Genomic DNA, 25,430 nt, shown 5'->3' with positions numbered 1-25,430 from the left:
TTTAGCTCCAATTACTGATTCCGTTCGTTTCCCACTCTATAAAAATCTAAAAACAAATACAGCTTTGGAGGAATATTTAAATTTCAACCTTGATCTGCGCATAAAAATATTACAAAGTTTTTCCATATTTTTATCCTGTCCTATGCATTAAAACCATTTATCTATTGCTGCTTTGTCTCCTGAAAAGTGTGCAGTTTTTTACATACGACATTTTGCACGCACACAGACGATATGTTTCTGAAAAGGCTTTTGTTAAAAGAAAATATTAAATGTCAGCATTGCCATTATATTTGGTAAAATATATTTTTTTATGTAATTTGAATATACTGTATATCCGAAGGAAAAGGCTCATTTGCAAGTACGTGACCATACATCCCGTTTGCTCGTACGGGACGTATGATAAACGGAGATTAGTGAAACCACATAACACTTTCTTTTCCACATACAGTAGACCCTCTCGATAACGGATACCCATGAGACCAAAAATCGTGCCCGCTAATGGGGAGGTACACAGCGGAACCTCGTTTACACGACTTTCACATTTATACGACATTTGCCTAAGGTTGCAACTGGTTCCTACACATTTTAATGTTAAAATGTGCATGTTACTTTGTAAAAGTGATGCAACGGTGGCTACGCATAATCACCAATCATCTCGATTTCATTACTTTGAGCATTTTTACCGGCGATTATTCATAATTCCCAAATGAAGCTGATAAAACTATGAAAAAAAATTGTAGTATTTTTCCTCTTCATTAAACCAATTACTTATTTTCACCTGTACATGATACGATACAACATGCACTACACATATTTTGCAATAAAAATTAAATTAAAATCAGTGTGTGAAGAAGATAGAAGCATTCATACCAGCATTATCAGTGTTGCAATGATGGCTTTCTTCACACGTTATCAACAAACACAACCAACATTACCATTCGAATATCCTGCATCATAATTATGTTCAGTTCATTAAGTAATTAATTGACGATTAATCATATTTACCACCAGGGGCTTGGGATTAAACATAATCATAGTTGAATATGATAAACGCTCGATTCATGAATAAAAATTAATAATTTAGAGTTTGGAAGAAAAATTAGAGTATGCCTGATTTTACTGTTCGCTGTCGAGAGTGTCCGTTAACGGGGAGTGAAATACATTAAAGCCCTGTCCCACGGAACCGGGGATAAGAAAAATGTCCGTTAACGGGAGGTTCCAACTGTCTACTGCAGAGGTTTCCAACGTAGAGCTGCTCGCGGAAGCCTAGATGATAACGAGGTTGTTCCAGGGAACAAATTTTTCAATACTTATCCAAAAAAAGAAGTTTGTCCCTACTGCCGTCTCAACAGCATCATAGCCCCAGGGCTTAGGCACCACCTGTTAATCAGGGGCGTAAGAAAGATCGACATTTGAAGGTGGCAAAAAGCTTAGTGGGTACAAAAATTGTCTTATCACCCTTGAAATAGCATTAAAAATAAGAGAAATTCGTTAAAATACGCGTAAAAGGTATTTCATTTCGCTTTTTCAAACGAATTATTGAACTTTTTTTAAATTTTTGGTGGGTTTGGGAGGGGGCATGGTCACCCTATTGCCCCAATGCGTAGAGAGTAATCTGCTCTTAATATACATATTTATTTTCATAAAGCGTTGTGCCAGATCTTATCATTGAACCCCAATTCAACCGAGGTCTCCTACAAAGGCACACCAAAGATCTTAGCTTAGGCCCAACGGTAGAATGGAGATGGGGCATGAGTCTCCACACCGTACCCGATTTAACTCATGCTTGGGACTCAAAAGATTGGAGTCATGTGATCCTATTAGGAGGCATATTTACGAATCAAGAGCTTTGATTATAGCCATCACCAGAGCCTCCACCCATGTACTCTTTCATAGGCTTTAAATAATTATGGAAATGTTTGAAATAATCATGATAATAATTGAATCATAGGGTGTTTATCTGAGTTGTCCTTTTTTTTACACTATAAATTCCCTATATAATAATTTACTTGCTTATGGGGCCAGACCCATGCAAGGGTGGCGTACAAAAAAAATAAAATATACAAGTAATAAATTACAAATCGTTAGAATACCAGTCGTAAAGACAGAACACGCGCACACACATACACTTCAATTTAAAAAATTCAGAAACTTCACAATATCATTAAAACAGTTTTTCAATTTGATATTCAGAGAGGCGCGAAATTTTAAAAATTAGGTTTTGTCTGGTTGGGTTGCGGAAAATACATGATTTTAACAAGACAGCTCTGTGCAAATTAAACAATGGGCATTCAAAAATAATATGAAATACGTCAAAGGAATGACTAAAGTTATAGTTACAGTAAGGGCAATTCTCGCCAGGACAAAGTATGACACATCCGCTTGGTACACGTAAATAACCTCTATCCGTCCTAATCTGAAAAATCAAGCGTTTCCAGGATATGGGTATATTAAAAAACATAATTTTCTGGTGTAATACTGAGAAATGTTTCATTGTAGTGAGCGTATCTAGTTGATCTCAAAATTGATGAAAGATCGTTTTTTGAATTGTTAGGTCTATGTATCTTGTAATAATGGTAGTAAATTCCCTATATAGCGTATATAAAGAACACTCTCCACTAAAGATCTCAGTCTAGGGTAGCCTAGCTGGCCTCGGATGGCAGGGAGAGGGTGCATGATGAGTGCAGAACTCCTCACGAAGAATGGAAAAAATTTTATTTACTTACGCCCTCTAACTTTGTTTTCTTCCAGATCAGGGAATATAGTTCTTTATTTCACCTGCACTTGGGCCTGTTTCTCCACTCATAGAATCTCAAAATAATACACTACCTAAGGGCGCGATTATAGTGCAAGCGTCTCCCCGATTGGTTAAAAACCCGAATTTAAACTTTTTTCGGGTTTTCAACCACACACACACAATAGCACCCCTTACACAATATAGAGAATTTCCCGTCTGGTCAGCAAAAGACTCTATGAACATGGAGAAGTAAGTATTCTCAGTCATATTTAGAATATAAACATCAATATTTTGTGAACTTATGAACCATGAAAAATGCTATCATTCTTAGTTAATTTTGCCCGTAAGCAACAAACGTGTAAAACTTAAAATTTTTTCAGCAGCAAAATATATGCCTTTCAGTAAACAATTACATGGTACTTACAGGGTGTATGATATCGAGAAACTTCATTGAACTGGAATCCCTTCTGGCACCTATCTGATTTTTGATTAACGTACCCCATGAAAAAAAGAATGCAGTATAGTCAATTGCTAAAGTTTTGCAGCAAACTTCATAATTAAATTTATATTATTGTTCAAAAATATTTATTGACATCATATTATATTGTTTTTCCATGCGGTACATTATTCTTTACCAGCTTTATTTCGAAGGATCATTGACAATTGTGTTTTTATTCGATAGGTGGCAGAAGGGATTCCAGTTGAATGATGCTTCTCAATATCAAGGGCTTAGCGGGCGGGGGGGGGGGGACTTGAGGATCTGTTCCCTCCACCCACCCCCCCGAAATGAAAGTGGTCCCCCCTAAGAAATTTCTGGCAACGCCCCTGCTCTCTCTCTCTCTATCTCTCATTATAATACATTCTGTACCGTATAGTTATTTTCTAAAAAGCATATTTTGGCTGACAAAAGTTGGTTTTTTACCCATTTGTTGGTTATGGATTGACAAGAGTAACTAAGAGAGGCACCATTTTTTGTCGTGGTTAATAAGTTAACAAAATGTGGACGTTTAAAGCCTGGGAATGACTAAGAATGGGAGTACTTCCGTGTACATAGAGTTTCTGCTACGCAGGAAAAAAATATTCATAATGCATATGAGGTAGTAAAAGGTATTTTTTTTTCATTCCGCACAGGCATCGAAATTCTGTGCAGGTGAAGTTGAAGAGAAGTGCCCACTATCTGGAAAACAGAAAGGATCCTTAGTACCACCGAGATAAACAAAAATTATTCAGCTCTGTGAGCAGGATTCTTTACCTCATTTCAGTCTCATTTTTCCACGCAATTCGAATAATTGACAAGGATTTGTTCCCAATGATCCCATCTCTTCAGTATGCGGGTTTATGGTTTTGTGGCCTGCGGGCTAAACAATTTATTTTGCCGTCATTCATTCACCCATTCCAGCCCAGAGCTCTCTTGAAAACTCATTCCTTCAAATTAGCCCCCCTTCCCTATTCCCTAAATACGTTTCTGTGTCACTATTTTTCGGTCGTTCGCATGCTTTCACGCCCTCTAGGACACTATTTTCGTCCTTACTCAACAGGTCATTCTTTTGGTCACTCACATACATCAACACTCTCTAGGTTAGTCATCCAAGTGGCCTGGATCTATTTTTTAAAGCAAAACTATCTCGTTCAAAACAAAAGAACAAATTCAAATCAAAGAACAGCTTTGCGAATATCAGCAACAAGGAAGTTTTCGATTTTGAAAGCTCTCCGAGATCCGGGATTTTTAAGGGTTCCGTGGCGTTTTATCATGCGGAACCCCAATGAAACTGTCACGGAACACCAGTTGGAAAACCGTGGTCTAATGCATACGATAAATAAATTTTTTTAATGTACGAGGAGAAGTCTCTCATAAAAGAACTGAATCTGGAGTCCATTGCAAAAGTAAGTCTACACGCGTACGGGGATCAAAGCGGATACCACGGACTGACTACGATATTAAGTACGGAATTATTTGCAACAAGGGAAGGGGAGGAGCGCCTTCTCTCCTTCTATACACTCTTTCAGCCGGATAACGATAACTTACGGGAAAAAATGAATAAAATCTGGTTAAACCTTAGCTTCAGAATGCGGCGTAAACAAAACTTTTGACTGAAAAAGAAATTTTGATAACATTATCAGAAGTCCCGACAACAAAAATGAATTTTTTCTCTATGTTAATGATATTGGTCTGTGTTCCATCCTATGCACACATGATAACAGTACCCGAATGGTAATATTATCCATGATTCTAAATAAGTGGTGTCGACTGAAGTGTGTTTATCTTAATTTGATGAAGCAATACAAGTATTATTGGCCCATGTTTTTAAAAAATGAAACCAATGTCGTTTTTTTATTCTCTAATGCACTTGCCGCAATCTGCCTATCTGCCTATTAGCATATCTGTTACTGTCAATTCCGTTGAATATTGACCCCGGCCAACGTCAGAATTTCGGGCTTTGGCCAGCCAGTTTGCGAAGTGGCCGGAGATCCCCACCCAAAGTCCGACAACAGAAGACATTATTCGGAGAAATCGCAAAGTTGGAGTATTTTTTCCTGATAATTATGACCACGATAGCTATGGCAACCCATCGTATCGCAGTCACGATGCGGTAACCATTTTTTTTCCTTCAAAATTTGACAGAAAAAATTATATGTCTATATATCTATATTATCACAGATAAATAGTTTTTTTCCTCTCAAATTTCACTTTTATCTCTCTCTCGTCACATGGAGCTAATCCATTCAGCTACTGTATGTATTTATTCAGCGTTTCTCAATCTCTGGTTCGCGACGATGACATAGGTGGTCTTCAGGCAGGCTTGATAATTCGATTCTAACTGAATGAAAAACTATTAATTTGCTATAATTTATATTAATAGCAATCATAAGGGTTCAAATAAAAACTGCACTGTCATATTTAGGTTCACATCATCAAGGAAAATACAAGCAATAGTGATCCCAAGTACGAGATATCACTAATTGTCAAAAGATGCAATTTACAAGAGCTCTAATTACGGCAAAAATGGGTGAAGGGTAAGGAAATTCAGGACTATTGCAAATCCAAATAAACAAAAATTTAATTGAAGAAAAAACATTCAAATGACTAGATGACCATATTTCATTGAGAAAAATAAGGGGAACTGGGATCATATCTAAATGCAGTAGAATACGGGACGTCGCCAATTGCCATAAAAGACATTGCCATAAGTCGACTAAGTCCCCTATTGTTGAAATCACTGAAAAATTGAGGAAAAATCATTTAACGTGACAGTGTGTGTGTGTTGTTAGATGGATATGTATATTTATAGCTACTACACACAAGCTATAGTAAAAAGTTATGAGAACAGTTCATTCACGATTTTAGTAAAGATTGCAAATTCAAGTAAGCATCGTGGAAAAAATTTGTAAAGCCATTAGGGGCCATTCAAGTATTATGTAAGCAGATTTTCAGCCATTTCCCTTGTCAGCAAGTCCGCAAAACACTAACCCCCCCCCCCCCCCCGTAAACGAAAAATTTCGTCAGCAGCTAGCTTAGAATATTTCATATCTTCAAAAAGGCGTGGTTGATGACGTGAGCAACCTACAGACCCCCCTCTCCCCCTTGTCATCAAAAGTCAGCAAATCCGAAACCCCCTCCTCCCCTCAATGCTGACGTAATACTTGAATGGGCCCCTTAGGAACAAATAAAAATGCAGCAATGTCCCTTAATTCGGGACACAAGTGGTCCTTGAAACTGTTTCAGAAGTCCTTGGGTTCATATTAGTTAAGACACGCTGTATTAGCTTACAAGATGGTCTTTCTCTCTCGGCGATCAGCCGTCAGGTCTGTATTAGCTTATTATTATATTTGGAGATAAATCTGGGGTTTCATTTGCGGCTTCCGGTTGGTAGCTGAATCAATCTGTACACAGCAGGGGGTTGTTCCAATCGTTGTACCGCATTGTATGATTCAGTCCACAAAGTCACTCATAGGACTTTGCTAAATAAAAAAAAGTGGTATATTCGTGGAAAGGGGCCATTCAAGTATTACGTAAGCAGATTTTCAGCCATTTTTGACCCCCCCCCCCTTGTTGGTTGATGACGTAAGCAACCTTCAAACCCCCCCTCCCCCCCTTGTCACCAAAAGTCAGCAAATCCGAAGCCCCCCCCCCCCCTCATGCTGATGTACAAATACAAATACAACGCCACAACAGGCAAAATGCCCAACGAGGTGGCTGAATGACCCCATACACAGTGAAATCTACTTATAGCGTTTTCCAAAAACTCATGAAAGACGTTGTTGGTGGGAAAACGTTTTAAACGAGGAATTATTTTTCAATAAGTGTTAGTAAAAGTTAGGAGAACACAAAAATAAGTCGTACTAAGCGAGAAAACCTTTCAAGTGGAATCGTTAAGCGAAATATGCTGTAGTAATTTTAAATTAACGTTGTATCAGTTTTTAATTTTTTTTTTTCATGATCATAACCCCAGTATTGGCAGCCATTTGCCTCTTGGGTAGTGTTATTTTTGCGAATGTAACTGTTATTTAATAAAATAAATTGAAATTGAAAAATTAAATTAATCTACATTATCAAATGTAGTTCTAACGTGTTTCAGAATGTTTTTCTTTATTTTTGTGAATTCCAAATCCTGGAGCAGGGCCCCTAGGCTGAGATCTTTAGTGGGTCCCAACCCAGACTTTCCACGGGCCAGTCAGTAAAACACTGAGCCCCCCCCCTCCTCCCTCCAAAATTTCGCCAGCAGCTTAGAGTATTTCATATTTTCAAAAAGGGGGTTTGATGACGTAAGCAACCTTCAAACCCCCCTCTCCCCCTTGTCATCAAAAGTCAGCAAATCCGAAACCCCCTCCCCCCACTACGATGCTGACGTAATACTTGAATGACCCCAAAGGTATGAAAGTTTTAAAAGACTTGGACATGATTCCTTTCATCTTGAAAACTTTATAACCGAGTAGTTAGGGGGGCGGGCGGTATTCGATTCACATACGCAAGTGCGTGTTTTATTTATCGCTGTTTGGCAAGTGAAACCGAAAACACGAGGAGAAATATTCGATTGGGTGGGAAACAATCGAACGACTTTTAATATCACGAAGAACAATAACACTTCTTAAATCCGCCTTTCAGGAACGAATTATCAGCTCTGATAATATTTCTCAACTTCTTCTTTTGTCGAAAAGGTGAAAATGGGTGTAAAGTCTGCTTCTCTTTAAGCATCGTTTTCTTTACATTCTTGAAGAAAACATAAAAAGAGTTTATTTTACTTTTTATACGTACGGAGGTAGTTAGAAAACGGCAAAAAAATGTCGAATTCGTTCATTTACATGTTAATTATAGTCGCCGTTTTCAGTTGCCTGATCGAAGGGAGAAGTTCGAGTTATGGCACCATCGGCAATATGATTCATCAGGCATCAGTAGGGGTTTTTCCTCAAGGAATACCAGAGCCAAAGCCTCAGGAATCGGAACTGTTTGCTCGTGAGTTATACAAACGTCAGTTCAGTTTGTTTTTGAAATGAATTTGAGTTTATATTACCTAAAAATAATGATAGCAATAAACTTGAAATATTTGGAAGTTTACTGTGAAACGAAGGTTCTCAATTTTTCGTAGTAAGCGGACCACTGAAATGATTGAATGAGTGATGACCCGAATGATCCGTCGGTTTTGTGAAATTAAATGACTCAGAATTTCCAGTTGATTATCCATAATGAAAATTATAACCAGTAATAATTAAAATCGGTTTTTATGAGTATGAAAACACACTCCTGGACCAACACCTTCTATAGCAGAAAGCCTCGGCGCGAAGCTGGTGACGTCACCCAAGTCGTCCATTTCACCTGTAGCCATAGCAGTCCGGTCCGACGTATGTGTAATCTTTACCTTTCTTTGCAGCATATCCAATGACTATAGGTGAAATGGGCGACTTCAGTGGCGTCGCGAGCTTCGTGCGGAGGCTTTCTGCTGTAGAAAGTGTTGTAGGACCGGAATCAAACATTATCTATTCTATAATATAAAATCACAAACAAACTCGAAAAGGGCCTGTTGCTAAGCAACCGAGTGACGGAAGTGGGTGAAATTTTTGAGTGACGGAAATCTGTTACGGAAGTGGCTACGATTCATATATCGATATTCACATTCATATATCGATATGATATCATATATCGATATTGGGTCGATATTCACATATCGGGACCATGTTATGTGCATGTACCAAGAGGCTCCTACATCCTACAGCAGAGCCCTTAGGCTGGAATTTAGATTTCGAGCCCCCAAACCAGCTTTTCAGGGGCCCCTCTGATTAATTTATAGTGTGAAAAATCAAAAAGTGATAAGAATCGTTGTGGCCCCTGTCAGCCCTTCCTTTGTGGGGGGGGGGAGGTCCATGCCGAGAGGTATATATATGTATAATATACACACACAACAGCAGTGCTCCCAACACAGGGTCGGGGTACCCGGGGAAGATTTCACGTATAAGTAAAAAGTTTTCATTTCCAGGGGCCTTTGATGGATCTCATTGTTTTCTTGCTGCTTTAACGTTGAAAAATTTCGATAGCGGAAGCAAAAGATATATCCAGTCTGGGGCCCCACCAAAAGTATGCGAATTGGTGTCCCGGGTAATTGGTTGGGGGGTCCTGGATTTTATTCGTTGGTAAAACGAATAAATATGAAAATTTTTCATGGTACTGGCTCCGTGGGATGGCCGACAAGCTTCCAAGTCAAAGCCCATGTTTACAGGTTTCATTTTGGGTGCCCTGGATTTTATTTGTTGGTAAAACGAATACAAATGAAAATTTTTCATAGCACTCGCACCGGGGGATGACCGACAAGCTTCCAAGTCGGGGGCCCCATGCTTACAGGTTTCATTTTGGGGCCCTGGACGAATCTCATTCTTTTCTGTTGTAGAATTCGCAACAGCGGAAGCCCGAGATAAAGCCAGTCTGGGGCCCCACCAAAAGTATGCGAATTGGTGTCCCGGGTAATTGGTTGGGGGCCCTGGATTTTATTCGTTGGTAAAACGAATACAAATGGAAATTTTTCATGGCACTCGCACCGGGGGCCCCATGTTTACAGGTTTCATTTTGGGGGCCCTGGATTTTATTCGTTGGTAAAACGAATACAAATGAAAATTTTTCATGGCACTCGCTCCGGGGGATGACCGACAAGCTCCCAAGTCGGGGTCCCTATGTTTACAGGTTTCATTTTGGGGGCCCTGGAATTTATTCGTTGGTAAAACGAATACAAATGAAAATTTTTCATGGCACTCGCTCCGGGGGATGACCGACAAGCTTCCAAGTCGGGGGCCCTATGTTTACAGGTTTCATTTTGGGGGCCCTGGATGAATCTCATTCTTTTCTGTTGTAGAATTTGCAACAGCCGAAGCCCCAGATAAAGCCAGTCTGGGGCCCCACCAAAAGTATGCGAATTGGTGTCCCGGGTAATTGGTTGGGGGCCCTGGATTTTATTCGTTGGTAAAACGAATACAAATGGAAATTTTTCATTGCACTCGCTTCGAGGGATGACCGACAAGCTTCCAAGTCGGGGGCCCCATGTTTACAGGTTTCATTTTGGGGGCCCTGGATTTTATTCGTTGGTAAAACGAATACAAATGAAAATTTTTCATGGCACTCGCTCCGGGGGATGACCGACAAGCTCCCAAGTCGGGGGCCCTATGTTTACAGGTTTCATTTTGGGGGCCCTGGATTTTATTCGTTGGTAAAACGAATACAAATGAAAATTTTTCATGGCACTCGCTCCGGGGGATGACCGACAAGCTTCCAAGTCGGGGGCTCTATGTTTACAGGTTTCATTTTGGGGGCCCTGGATGAATCTCATTCTTTTCTGTTGTAGAATTTGCAACAGCCGAAGCCCGAGATAAAGCCAGTCTGGGGCCCCACCAAAAGTATGCGAATTGGTGTCCCGGGTAATTGGTTGGGGGCCCTGGATTTTATTCGTTGGTAAAACGAATACAAATGTGAATTTTTCATGGCACTCGCTCCGGGGGATGACCGACAAGCTTCCAAGTCGGGGGCCCCATGTTTACAGGTTTCATTTTGGGGGCCCTGGATGAATCTCATTCTTTTCTGTTGTAGAATTCGCAACAGCGGAAGCCCGAGATAAAGCCAGTCTGGGGCCCCACCAAAAGTATGCGAATTGGTGTCCCGGGTAATTGGTTGGGGGGTCCTGGATTTTATTCGTTGGTAAAACGAATACAAATGAAAATTTTTCATGGCACTCGCACCGGGGGATGACCGACAAGCTTCCAAGTCGGGGGCCCCATGTTTACAGGTTTCATTTTGGGGGCCCTGGATGAATCTCATTCTTTTCTGTTGTAGAATTCGCAACAGCGGAAGCCCGAGATAAAGCCAGTCTGGGGCCCCACCAAAAGTATGCGAATTGGTGTCCCGGGTAATTGGTTGGGGGGTCCTGGATTTTATTCGTTGGTAAAACGAATACAAATGAAAATTTTTCATGGCACTCGCTCCGGGGGATGACCGACAAGCTTCCAAGTCGGGGGCCCTATGTTTACAGATTTCATTTTGGGGGCCCTGGATTTTATTCGTTGGTAAAACGAATACAAATGAAAATTTTTCATGGCACTCGCTCCGGGGGATGACCGACAAGCTTCCAAGTCGGTGACCCTATGTTTACAGGTTTCATTTTTGGGGCCCTGGATGAATCTCATTCTTTTCTGTTGTAGAATTTGCAACAGCGGAACCCCGAGATAAAGCCAGTCTGGGGCCGCACCAAAAGTATGCGAATTGGTGTCCCGGGTAATTGGTTGGGGGCCCTGGATTTTATTCGTTGGTAAAACGAATACAAATGGGAATTTTTCATGGCACTCGCTCCGGGGGATGACCGACAAGCTTCCAAGTCGGGGGCTCTATGTTTACAGGTTTCATTTTGGGGGCCCTGGATGAATCTCATTCTTTTCTGTTGTAGAATTTGCAACAGCCGAAGCCCGAGATAAAGCCAGTCTGGGGCCCCACCAAAAGTATGCGAATTGGTGTCCCGGGTAATTGGTTGGGGGCCCTGGATTTTATTCGTTGGTAAAACGAATACAAATGAAAATTTTTCATGGCACTCGCTCCGGGGGATGACCGACAAGCTTCCAAGTCGGGGGCCCTATGTTTACAGGTTTCATTTTGGGGGCCCTGGATGAATCTCATTCTTTTCTGGTGTAGAATTTGCAACAGCCGAAGCCCGAGATAAAGCCAGTCTGGGGCCCCACCAAAAGTATGCGAATTGGTGTCCCGGGTAATTGGTTGGGGGCCCTGGATTTTATTCGTTGGTAAAACGAATACAAATGTGAATTTTTCATGGCACTCGCTCCGGGGGATGACCGACAAGCTTCCAAGTCGGGGGCCCCATGTTTACAGGTTTCATTTTTGGGGCCCTGGATGAATCTCATTCTTTTCTGTTGTAGAATTCGCAACAGCGGAAGCCCGAGATAAAGCCAGTCTGGGGCCCCACCAAAAGTATGCGAATTGGTGTCCCGGGTAATTGGTTGGGGGGTCCTGGATTTTATTCGTTGGTAAAACGAATACAAATGAAAATTTTTCATGGCACTCGCACCGGGGGATGACCGACAAGCTTCCAAGTCGGGGGCCCCATGTTTACAGGTTTCATTTTGGGGGCCCTGGATGAATCTCATTCTTTTCTGTTGTAGAATTCGCAACAGCGGAAGCCCGAGATAAAGCCAGTCTGGGGCCCCACCAAAAGTATGCGAATTGGTGTCCCGGGTAATTGGTTGGGGGGTCCTGGATTTTATTCGTTGGTAAAACGAATACAAATGAAAATTTTTCATGGCACTCGCTCCGGGGGATGACCGACAAGCTTCCAAGTCGGGGGCCCTATGTTTACAGATTTCATTTTGGGGGCCCTGGATTTTATTCGTTGGTAAAACGAATACAAATGAAAATTTTTCATGGCACTCGCTCCGGGGGATGACCGACAAGCTTCCAAGTCGGTGACCCTATGTTTACAGGTTTCATTTTTGGGGCCCTGGATGAATCTCATTCTTTTCTGTTGTAGAATTTGCAACAGCGGAACCCCGAGATAAAGCCAGTCTGGGGCCGCACCAAAAGTATGCGAATTGGTGTCCCGGGTAATTGTTTGGGGTCCCTGGATTTTATTCGTTCGTAAAACGAATACAAATGAAAATTTTTCATGGCACTCGCACAGGGGGATGACCGACAAGCTTCCAAGTCGGGGGCCCCATGTTTACAGGTTTCATTTTGGGGGCCCTGTATGAATCTCATTCTTTTCTGTTGTAGAATTCGCAACAGCGGAAGCCCGAGATAAAGCCAGTCTGGGGCCCCACCAAAAGTATGCGAATTGGTGTCCCGGGTAATTGGTTGGGGGCCCTGGATTTTATTCGTTGGTAAAACGAATACAAATGGGAATTTTTCATGGCACTCGCTCCGGGGGATGACCGACAAGCTTCCAAGTCGGTGACCCTATGTTTACAGGTTTCATTTTTGGGGCCCTGGATGAATCTCATTCTTTTCTGTTGTAGAATTTGCAACAGCGGAACCCCGAGATAAAGCCAGTCTGGGGCCGCACCAAAAGTATGCGAATTGGTGTCCCGGGTAATTGTTTGGGGTCCCTGGATTTTATTCGTTCGTAAAACGAATACAAATGTGAATTTTTCATGGCACTCGCTCCGGGGGATGACCGACAAGCTTCCAAGTCGGGGGCCCCATGTTTACAGGTTTCATTTTTGGGGCCCTGGATGAATCTCATTCTTTTCTGTTGTAGAATTCGCAACAGCGGAAGCCCGAGATAAAGCCAGTCTGGGGCCCCACCAAAAGTATGCGAATTGGTGTCCCGGGTAATTGGTTGGGGGGTCCTGGATTTTATTCGTTGGTAAAACGAATACAAATGAAAATTTTTCATGGCACTCGCACCGGGGGATGACCGACAAGCTTCCAAGTCGGGGGCCCCATGTTTACAGGTTTCATTTTGGGGGCCCTGGATGAATCTCATTCTTTTCTGTTGTAGAATTCGCAACAGCGGAAGCCCGAGATAAAGCCAGTCTGGGGCCCCACCAAAAGTATGCGAATTGGTGTCCCGGGTAATTGGTTGGGGGGTCCTGGATTTTATTCGTTGGTAAAACGAATACAAATGAAAATTTTTCATGGCACTCGCACCGGGGGATGACCGACAAGCTTCCAAGTCGGGGGCCCCATGTTTACAGGTTTCATTTTGGGGGCCCTGGATTTTATTCGTCGGTAAAACGAATACAAATGAAAATTTTTCATGGCACTCGCACCGGGGGATGACCGACAAGCTTCCAAGTCGGGGGCCCCATGTTTACAGGTTTCATTTTGGGGGCCCTGGATTTTATTCGTCGGTAAAACGAATACAAATGAAAATTTTTCATGGCACTCGCTCCGGGGGATGACCGACAAGCTTCCAAGTCGGGGGCCCTATGTTTACAGATTTCATTTTGGGGGCCCTGGATGAATCTCATTCTTTTCTGTTGTAGAATTTGCCACAGCCGAAACCCGAGATATAGCCAGTCTGGGGCCCCACTAAAAATCTGCGTATTGTGTCCCCGCTACTGGATGTGGGGCCCTGGATTTTATTCGTTGTAATATTGATAAAAATGAAAAATTCTCACAGGGGGGTGTCCGACAAGCTTGCAGGTCAGGGCTTCATGGAAATGTTGGCAGGTTGTAATTCGGTGCCCCTGAATGTATCTCATTGATTTTTGTGGTTTAACATTGTAAAATTTGCAACACATCGGTAGCCCAAGATATATCCAGTGTGGGGCCCCACTGAAATTCAGCGAATTGAATCTGGGGACCCCCATGGGGAAGTTTTCTGGGGATACTTGATGAATCTCATTTGTTTTTTGTTGCTTTATTATTATTTTCATTAAAATTCGCTTCTTCAGTAGGCTGGTGCTTTCACACGTCCCTTTCCCCTTTTCCATAGCACGCTGATGAAGTGGGACGAAATAAACAAGATATGTCCGGGAGAGAAGTGGGGGGGGGGGGGGGGGGTTGGCCGCCAAAGGCGGCAGGGGGGCAGAGCCCCCCTAGTATAAAATAAACCACTATCCTATTTGTCGGTTCCCCCCACCCCCCTCCCCTTTTATCAACACACAGTCAACGCTCTTTATAACGACGACGATAGAAACGTTACAGCGCGCGCGACAATTCCATCACAACGATCGGCTCCCAAATGTTTTCATACAATGCCTATCATGAATGATTTCCTTGTGATAAATCGACCCTCCCAATATAGCGTCCGTTTTCGATGGGACGCAAGGGGTGTCGTTATGTGGAGCGTCGATTGTATTTTGATGCTTTTTCCCTCTCATTTAATTCTTTTAATGCTAAATTCAAATTCTGTGGCTTTACAACTGAAACGCAGTTTTCACATGAGTAAAAAACCTTAAAAGGGCGCCTTAAAAATATTCATACCCAAAGCCCGAAGATGTGATTCAAATCGAAACTTTGCCTCTAAATGACCACCTCCTTCCTTGTTGTATTTTAATACATAGAGAATCCGGAATTGCGGATTTGGCATCAAGTATATATATATATATATATTCATACTTTTAAAACAAATATTCACTGAAGTTTGATATTCATGAGGACGTGATGTTAGATTTGGCTTTCACGGGCCACATCAGATGGCTCTAGTGTTTTTACGTTTTTTTCCGCGTTCACGTGGCCTATAAAACAAATGCTAATTCGGGCTATTACGAATACAGGTGGACTAAATAGACTAGAGAGGGAGGAAAACGAGATGACCTTCATGTCAGTTCATACCGAGGGTGATGTCTCAAGTCACTTGGTCACAAATTACTGCTAAACCGTTGATCCCTGAGGATTACTTCTCATTAGCAGAAGTATCCAAATATCGTGTGGAAATCAGATACGTCCTGTATTTTGCGAAAAAGAGCGATTTGTATGTAGTTATTATGTTACTGCCAAGGCCCGAAATTGCCTACTACGCGATGGGGGCCGGCCGACCCCTTTGCGAATTGGCCGATTTCGCTAAATATTGATCTTGTCAATGTCCGAAATTCAGATATTGGCCGTTCGCGAACAGGCCAGTGACCCCTGGTCAAAGTCCGATAACAAAAGACATGATTCGGGATCATCGTCACGATGACATATTTTTTCGTGATAATTATGTCCACGTTAGGTATGGCAACCCATCAAACCGCAGTCACGATGCGGTAATTATTTTTTTCGCCAAAATTTGGCAAGAAAACAATATGTTTCTATAACTGTTTTTATAGTTTTTTTTTTCTATCGAATTTCCCTTTTATCTCTCTCTCTTCGCATGGAGCTAAAACAATATAGGTACTATATATAGACATATTATTGTACATGTTATATACATAGTCAAATCATATATTGCTGTCCCGCCCCTAGACGCATACAGCGGGTGTTATATACATATAACATGTACACACGTTGTCGATTAAAAGAAATGGATTTGTCTCCTACCGGGCCGTCTTACATCAGCACAACGGGCTTTGGCTTGGGATCTCCAACCACTTCGCGAAATGGCCGATCAAAGTTCGAATCATTTCTGCAATTCCGACTTTAGCCAAAACTCTTGTCCAATTCGAGAAGTGACCGGCCCGTCGAGAATTAACCGATATTTGGGCTTTGGCAGTAACGTATATATGTATAAAATAACGAAAAAAGAAACTAAATTTTTATTTGGTCTATTTGTCCTAAAACCCCCAATGAGAAAGTTGACGCCAGACAAAAACAAAATCGGGATATTTAAGTGCAGTATTCGCTGAAATATTTGAATTCAAAATGGCTGAAAATGAGGGAAAGACACTTTCAGAGGGAGTTTCGAATCTAAATATGTCAGCGAATACTGCACTCAGGAGAGGCAGTGTAACAACTTTCTCATTGGGGTTTTGAACCGGGTGTTCATGTAAAAAGTTTTTTATTTCAATAACTATACACATCCCCTTACAATATGAATGACGTATGAGACATACACGCTATTTCGATACTTTTCTAATTATAGATATGCCGCTATAATAAACGGTTCGCCAGTAATTTGCGGCCGAGGGATTTAAAGCATCACCCTCTTTATACTTATACAGGGTGGGCAAGAAAGCCCATAGGAACTTAGCAAACGCATAAAAACCGAACTAAAAAACGGTTTGCAGGGTTAGCATCGCTAGGGCACGGGATTTTTTTGACAAAGAAAAAAAAATTAAAAAACAGCCGATAGGTGGCGCTGACGTACACAAGTCAAAGAAAAGTGTATCGTTCCGGTCCATCTAATCTGTCGGAACTGAAAGATGCGATCCACCGGCAGGTGTTATGTAGATACATCTTCACCCGCTGCACTCTGCCGTTGCTGGATTTGTGACGCGCCTGCAATGTGTTATCCCCCAGTGGTGGTGGTCATGTGGAAAACGAACTACTGTAATAAACGATTTGAAGGCATTCTGTTCGTTATTTGCGTATATTTTATTTGATTTATGTACGTCAGCGCCACCTATCCCCCCTGCCTTAAAAAAACTCCCGTGACCTAGCTATGCTAACCCTGCAAACCATTTTCCGGTTTTTATGCATTTTTAAAGTTTCTACGGACTTTTTGCCCACCCTATACATTATCGACCGGCTCTGTCATTGACTCTGCGAGATGGAGGAGGGGGAGCATGCACCCCTTATCACCGCCATAATGTTAAGGCCGTAGCCACCATTCCTGTGCAAGAATTCGAGTTTAGTCCCATTCTGGGCCCTCCTTACAAGTGGGCTCTGTGCGGGTGCACCTGCCTAGTTACGGCCCAGATTATAGGATCCTGTAGGTTGGCTCGAGTTGGGGCGATGAGAAGAAAATTTTTCTGAAGAAGGAGGGCGATCTAACCAAAAGTTTGAGAAATTATTATGAGAATGAATTATGAATTATTATTGAGAAACTATGCGTCAAATCAAAATGCAGAGCTTCGACATTCATATGTTTTTCTCATAAGTAACTAATACAAAGCATGCTATGGTCACGTGAATGAACCTAAGTACGTACAGTACTGAAGCACAAGATGATCACGTGCCCGGGTGCTTCTTTGGACGCTCCCCATTATGTATTAAAATCTAGCACGCAAGTCGATTTCCCTCTCCCTTACCCTCATGTTAATAGAGTATTCTAGTAATTAATGTTTTTTGTATTATGTAGCTTAAAAATATGTCTGTTCAGTTTAGAATTCAGATGCCAGGCTCCCACAATGACATATAGAAGCATTAATGAGTAACTTATATGATATGTATGGTATATCGATGAAAAGTGAGTGTTACTCTTGTGAGTAATCGTTTTCATTTTTTTCCATCCGATAGCAAAGTGTGGCGATTGCAAAGGCGGGAGATGTGTCAAAGACAGAATTAAAGGAGAATATTGTCAGTGCCCGCCTGGGAAGGGATGGTACTTCAGACCTGGTATATTTTCGAATGAGAGCGAATGCAGAGGTATATCATAGTAATACTTTACTTATTCTTCCTTATCAATAGTCATTATTATTTTTTCAATGAATTACTATGAAATGCACAAATGATCACGTATAGGCCTACATACAGGATTTGCAAAAATGAATGACACGATTTTGCAAATTTACATTCGCAAAACTATTACACGTAATATGATCTGTGATACATAGAAATAAAGGAAACATTCAAATTTTTATCCCAACATTGCTCAATAGATGGCAGCACTTCCATAGAACACTGTGACTGAAATTAAATGCCCATTATTTTTTTTCTGTTACAAATTTGTAAATGCACGCTGCACAGAAGTAGCGGAAAGAACCCTTACGTATTCTAATGCACAACAAAAAAAAATTCACTCATTGTCATGACTTAATTTCAGACACTGCGTTCAACGGATGTGCTGCCATCTATTGAGGGATGTTGAGATAAAAACTTTGATTTTTTTTCCGATGTGTCACGTATTATATACGTATATATATGTATGATATTATGTCTAATACTTTGAAATATTGTATAAACTTTTAAGATCGTATCATTGATTTGGGCAGAGCCGCGTTTTAAATTTCTGTATCATTCGGAGTTCTGGCACCCACTTGACGAACTTTTTCCTTCGTAAGGAAATAAATGAAGAGTGTCATTGGTGGAAATTCTTGAAGCGGGCTTTAAACCCGCTTTTTCTATTTCTCATGTGAACGGGCCTAAAGGATGCTATACTGAATGAGTGGATCCAGAACTCTGCCACCGGACTCTGCCAAAATCTCATCCAGCCCAGCCTCTTGGTGGGATCCACAACAATTGGCGCTGCACTGTACGTTATGTAGCCCCTCCCCCTCTCTCCTGCGTGCGTTTAAAATACTTTTTTTTTATTTCTCTTTCTCGCCACCAACGTGAAGATTGCAACTGCGGAGAACATCAGCTCTCCTGTACTTTCATCGGTAAAACGTCAGGTAGAACCGAAAAAAGCTGCATTTGTAAAACTGGGTTTGGCGAAAAAGGCGGAAATTGCACAGGTAATTAATTAATCGTCTAATTGTGTTATTAATTTAATTTTTTGCACTTTCTAGAAAAAAACCTACCACATCGTGGTTTTGACGTGACGATGTTTATCAGCGAGTTACATTCCGTGAAAAGTACCTCGTATGCTTTTTAAGAATGCAATGAATGGTTTAACGAAATGCTAGCCCCAAACAAAAAGTCATGGCTATCCCGGTATTTGGCGTAAGACAATATTGATGTGTATGGTATTAACAGTATTTAGATCCTGGCGCTATCCAGGCCGTCTCGAAATACCTCTTCGCTATTAGTCAAGGACCTATTCATTACTGAAGAACCTTTGCTCTCAACCAGAGTGACTGGTTATTGATCGATTACAGAACACCTCTATACCTCAGGGCCAGAGGAAGTGCGACTTTGCATTCATTTTTTCGATCATAATAAGTTAAAAAACAATTATCCTTGCGTAAACAAATAACTAAGAAACCTCTTTCTAGTGGTGAAACTTTTAGTTAAAAATGTTTATTTATGAGGGAGGTAATAGAAATGTCCAAAATCTATATCCGAGTCATCCCCGCGTTCACGGTATGGTAAATATCAATTATAGTTATTTATTCTTCCAGATTGTGGTTGTGGTGATGGATTCAACTGCACATTCGAAAAGAGAGGTATTTTTCCACCAAAATACGAAATAAAATGCATTTGTGGAAAGGAATATACCGATATAAATGGAGAATGTGAAGGTAAGTGCGGGAACTACTAGCACAATTTAAGTATTATTCTAAGGACAACCAAAAATATTCTTGTCTTTTTTTATCACAAGACCCATGCTTGGTCAGCCAAGATAAACACGCATTATGGGCACCCCATATAATGTTGAAGAAGCGGTTAAAGGGGTGAATTTGTCTGGTCTGGCATATGGGGCACCAGGTGCTCCGGCTTTCCATAATTTGGGCCCTAAGCATTTAGCACAAAAGACTATTCACAGATATCCACACGTTACAACCTCACAACCACGTTATTACTCACTCATAAAACTACAGACGTAAATACGGACGGCTTCATATACTCCACAGTGAAATGCAATGATGGTGGAAAGGTTCCATAGGCCACTTAAGCAAGCATTGATGTGTCATATGCTAAAACAAGTCCTGGAAGGCCTCGACTCAGACTGGTATGAAGCTCTCCCATTGGTTCTTCTTGGGTTAAGTAAGGTCAGCATACAGGAGTGACCTTGATGCCTTAACAGCCCAGCTGACTTATGTTTCCTCTCTCTCTCTCTCACACACACACACACACACACACACCAGCTGTACGACGATCAGAAATTGTCTAACCCTCCCGACTACATTGCCCGATTGCAGAGGATCATCAGCTCTCTGAAACCAACAAATCCTGGGCGGCATGGACTTCCAAAGATCTACGTTCTGAAGGAGCTCGCCTCCTGCAATCATGTCTTCATCCACCGTGGTCCCTTCAAGAAGTCTCTCCACTGCCCGTACGAATGTCCATTCCGTGTTGGTTGTGCGTAGATTGACCAAGGACTTCGTGGTGGAAGTAAAAATGACGAAGAAAAGGTGGTCAACATCGACAGTTTAAAGCCGGCATTTTTTTTGCTGTTGGGTGACGCCATTCAGGATGACTCACCACGTTCCAGTGATAAGAACAAAACTTACATCTCCCGATACGGTCGCAAAATTCGGTTTCGTCTCACAAATCAAGTGTGAGACTATTTCAGTTTCAAGAGAGGTATTCCTGTAAGCTTCGGACCGCTCAACAAGTGTGAGACTGGCGGGGAAATTGTGTGGCGGAGTTTCGCCAACGCTTGGCGTAAAAAGTGACTACACACGCGCTCCAAGCGACCGGAAGAAGAAAAAATATATAGTCAATGCCGCTTGAAAGATTAAGCGGCGTTAAGCATTCTAATTAATTAAGCAATTAAGCGGTCTTAATGCAACTTTGTATACAGTTGTTGGTGTCAGTGTAAATAACATGTTAATGTTTTTTCTGTGTGTGTGAATTTTTGTAAATAAATTAATGTGGTGATTGTTGACAAGTCGTCTCATAATCAGATCAGAGTGGAGTCAGATATGCGTTATCAAATCAACTCGGTCAGAATTTCAAATACACTCATGTTCATAAATTAAGGATAATTCAGAATCACACGGAAAGCGAAATCTAAAGTAAAAATTCCACCTGTAGAATTATCACACTTATCTGCAAGAATGATATACAAATTTCAGGAAGCCACCAGATGATGCTGATAGTACGTCACATTGACGAGAGTGTAAGAGGGGGTATATAAGGAATGGTGGGCAAAGAAGTGAAATTGTTCACAAGAGTTCTGTAAGGCGTTCAGTGCCATAAGCGAATAGTTATGACACAGAGGACGCATGTGGATGATTTTTTACGTGGTAGAATTATCGGCCGTCTGGAATGTGGGCGTACTCAGATGGAAGTATCCGAGGAACTTGGAATTGCCCAGTGTCATCTCTAGGCTTTGGCAACAATTCCAAGATAACGGAAATGTCAGTAGACGTTACAGTACAGGTCGCCCCCGAATTACAACGCCGAATGAAGACCGGTATTTCGCAGTAACTGCCAAAAGAAGCAGACGGAGCACAGCATCCGACGTGTCTCGTCAGCTATCTGCAGCCACGGATACCACAGTTTCAAGGCAAACCGTATACAGACGTTTGGGAGATATTGGTCTATATGCTCGCAGGCCTGTCAGATGTGTTTCGCTCACGGCAACTCACTGTCGGCAGCGATTAGTCTGGAGTAGAGAACATGCAATGTGGACATCGTCACAGTGGGCTTGTGTGATGTTTTCCGACGAGTCCAGGTTTAGCTTGCAGTCTGATACACGTCGGACTTTCATATGGAGAACGCCAGGTACCCTTTACCACCAAGACAACATCATTGAACGACACCGTGACGGTGGTGTAGCATTGCTCGTTTGGGTGGAATTATACTGGGTTCCAGAACAGATCTACATGTTCAAACCGGAACCACGAAAACCCAAATTTATCGGGACATCATTCTGGAACAACATGTACGTTTGTTTAATGGTACCATGGGCGCAGAATTTGTGTTTATGGATGACAACGCCCGTAACCTGACTTGAATCCGATAGAGCATATGTGGGACATGCTTGGCCGACGAGTTGCAGCCCGTCAACCACCTCCTACATGTGTACCGGAGAGCATTGTTTGCTGAGTGGAGTGATCTTCCCCATGATCAGATCGATAATTGGATACTCAGCATGCCTAGGCGTTGTATGGACTGTATTTTATCGCATGGGAGACATACAATGTATTAACCATCATACCAACCATGTAATAGTAAGTTTTTGTAAAGGAGATATTTTTTACAATTGCTCCAGGGAGCAAAAATCGTAGATTTTATGAATGGTATCATACATACACCATCGTTTTTGTTCTTTATCTTTTGTTTAATAAATGGGCTTTATGAATAAGTAACGTTTGTTTTGTTTCTGAACCTTTATTTGCCGGAGCTGGCATAATTCTTAATTTATGGACATGAGTGTATATACGCGTATACAATAATAAACACATACACATATAATCAAGAGTATGAAAGAAAAATTAAAAAAAAATATGTAAATAAATAAATTTCATGCAAACAAAAAGTTTTCGGGCAATACAAAATAATATAGAAAAATAAAATAATGAGAAAGTTTAACAAAGAATCTTCAAAATGAAAAGTTCAAAATTCGAGCAAAACTAAAAGTCAAAATATGCAATAATTGGTTGTCCATTCACAAAATTAAACCACCATAAAATAGCTTATATATTTTTCTTTACTATTTTAATACACCAATTGCATTACACCAGTAAACCACATCTGTGTTCTACCAAGGAGAAATTTAGACTTTTGTTCAGAATACATTACTGAAATCGGCAATCGACGAATTGGCGGTTGCGGATATTGGCGACAATTTGATTTTACAGAAAAAATAGTATAATGTGACACCACCTCTATCAGGATTATTTGTAGTTAATACCGAGCCACAAGCGCTGAGAGATTGGCAAAGGACAAAATCGAATCATCGTCAAAATCTACTAAAATGACAAACGCTGATTTCAGTGATGTATTGCAGACAAAAGCCTAAATTTCTCTTGAAATAGAACATCGATATGGTTTATTATAGGCTCTTTCGAAAGCTGGTTCAGTGTACAGATTTTTAGTAAATTTTGACTGATTGTAGCTAAAGGGGTGTTTGCGGAATTGGTTGACAATCTTGCAGCGCTTGTAGCTTTGCCAGTAACCCCGATATTTTAGTGCAAATGGTGTCACCTCTTGTAGGATTTTTTACATTCTTTCTTTACATGTGCTTATTTTTGCGTGTAAATCTCTCTCAGAAACTTCACAAATTTGGGTTTTATCAGACTAGACGCATTTTTCTTCCATAATCTATTTTCCCACAATAATTCGAAAACGGTTCGGGGTAGAACATGATCTGTATATATTTGTAACCCGTATATATATATATACACTAGGGTGGCTAAATTTTCATTTGTATTCGTTTTACCAACAAATAAAATCCAGGACCCCCCAACCAATTACCCGGGACACCAATTCGCATACTTTTGGTGGGGCCCCAGACTGGATATATCTTTTGCTTCCGCTATCGAAATTTTTCAACGTTAAAGCAGCGAGAAAACAATGAGATCCATCAAGGGCCCCTGGAAATGAAAACTTTTTACTTATACGTGAAATCTTCCCCGGGTACCCCGACCCTGTGTTGGGAGCACTGCTGTTGTGTGTGTATACTATACATATATATACCTCTCGGCATGAACCTCCCCCCCCCCCCACAAAGGAAGGGCTGACAGGGGCCACAACGATTCTTATCACTTTTTGATTTTTCACAGTATAAATTAATCACAGAGGGGCCGATGAAAAGCTGGTTTGGGGGCTCGAAATCAAAGTCTACAACAGAAAAGAATGAGATTCATCCAGGGCCCCCAAAATGAAACCTGTAAACATAGGGCCCCCGACTTGGAAGCTTGTCGGCGGTCATCCCCCGGTGCGAGTGCCATGAAAAATTTTCATTTGTATTCGTTTTACGAACGAATAAAATCCAGGGCCCCCAAACAATTACCCGGGACACCAATTCGCATACTTTTGGTGGGGCCCCAGACTGGCTTTATCTCGGGGTTCCGCTGTTGCAAATTCTACAACAGAAAAGAATGAGATTCATCCAGGGCCCCCAAAATGAAACCTGTAAACATAAAATCCAGGACCCCCCAACCAATTACCCGGGACACCAATTCGCATACTTTTGGCTTTATCTCGGGCTTCGGCTGTTGCAAATTCTACAACAGAAAAGAATGAGATTCATCCAGGGCCCCCAAAATGAAACCTGTAAACATAGGGCCCCCGACTTGGAAGCTTGTCGGTCATCCCCCGGAGCGAGTGCCATGAAAAATTTTCATTTGTATTCGTTTTACCAACGAATAAAATCCAGGGCCCCCAAAATGAAACCTGTAAACATGGGGCCCCTGACTTGGAAGCTTGTCGGTCATCCCCCGGAGCGAGTGCCATGAAAAATTTCCATTTGTATTCGTTTTACCAACGAATAAAATCCAGGGCCCCCAACCAATTACCCGGGACACCAATTCGCATACTTTTGGTGGGGCCCCAGACTGGCTTTATCTCGGGCTTCCGCTGTTGCGAATTCTACAACAGAAAAGAATGAGATTCGTCCAGGGCCCCAAAATGAAACCTGTAAACATGGGGCCCCCGACTTGGAAGCTTGTCGGTCATCCCCCGGTGCGAGTGCTATGAAAAATTTCCATTTGTATTCGTTTTACCAACAAATAAAATCCAGGGCACCCAAAATGAAACCTGTAAACATGGGGCTCCCGACTTGGAAGCTTGTCGGTCATCCCCCGGAGCGAGTGCCATGAAAAATTCTCATTTGTATTCGTTTTACCAACGAATAAAATCCAGGGCCCACAAACAATTACCCGGGACACCAATTCGCATACTTTTGGTGGGGCCCAAGACTGGCTTTATCTCGGGGTTCCGCTGTTGCAAATTCTACAACAGAAAAGAATGAGATTCATCCAGGGCCCCCAAAATGAAACCTGTAAACATAGGGCCCCCGACTTGGAAGCTTGTCGGCCATCCCACGGAGCGAGTACCATGAAAAATTTTCATTTGTATTCGTTTTACCAACGAATAAAATCCAGGACCCCCCAACCAATTACCCGGGACACCAAT

The 25,430-nt window shown here is 41.6% G+C and overlaps 1 protein-coding gene across 6 annotated transcripts in view; it reads left to right on the top strand.

The window, feature by feature from the left end:
* The first annotated feature begins 7,884 nt into the window (after positions 1 to 7,884).
* Positions 7,885 to 25,430, top strand: part of LOC149081485 (uncharacterized) — a 52,847-nt gene continuing 35,301 nt past the window's right edge. For 4 of the 6 annotated variants that reach the window (XM_089238415.1, XM_089238413.1, XM_089238414.1 and 1 more), the window contains exons 1-4: positions 7,974 to 8,189; positions 18,039 to 18,167; positions 19,079 to 19,195; positions 19,802 to 19,921. In XM_089238415.1, coding sequence (XP_089094541.1) covers positions 8,018 to 8,189; positions 18,039 to 18,167; positions 19,079 to 19,195; positions 19,802 to 19,921 — 538 coding nt within the window. In that variant the 5' untranslated portion in view covers positions 7,974 to 8,017. Of the gene's footprint in view, positions 8,190 to 18,038; positions 18,168 to 19,078; positions 19,196 to 19,801; positions 19,922 to 25,430 lie in introns of all 6 variants that reach the window. The other 2 variants (XM_089238412.1, XM_089238410.1) reach the window with 2 other exon arrangements.

This window comes from Pholcus phalangioides, unplaced genomic scaffold (genome assembly GCF_987345545.1).
Source record: "Pholcus phalangioides strain wild (caught in Gottingen) unplaced genomic scaffold, Ppha-v1.0 ptg000010l_1, whole genome shotgun sequence".
In the NCBI taxonomy this organism is placed as follows: domain Eukaryota; kingdom Metazoa; phylum Arthropoda; class Arachnida; order Araneae; family Pholcidae; genus Pholcus; species Pholcus phalangioides.
The sequence above is the reverse complement of the archived record's forward strand: the minus strand, read 5'-3'. Positions and strand labels throughout refer to the sequence as shown.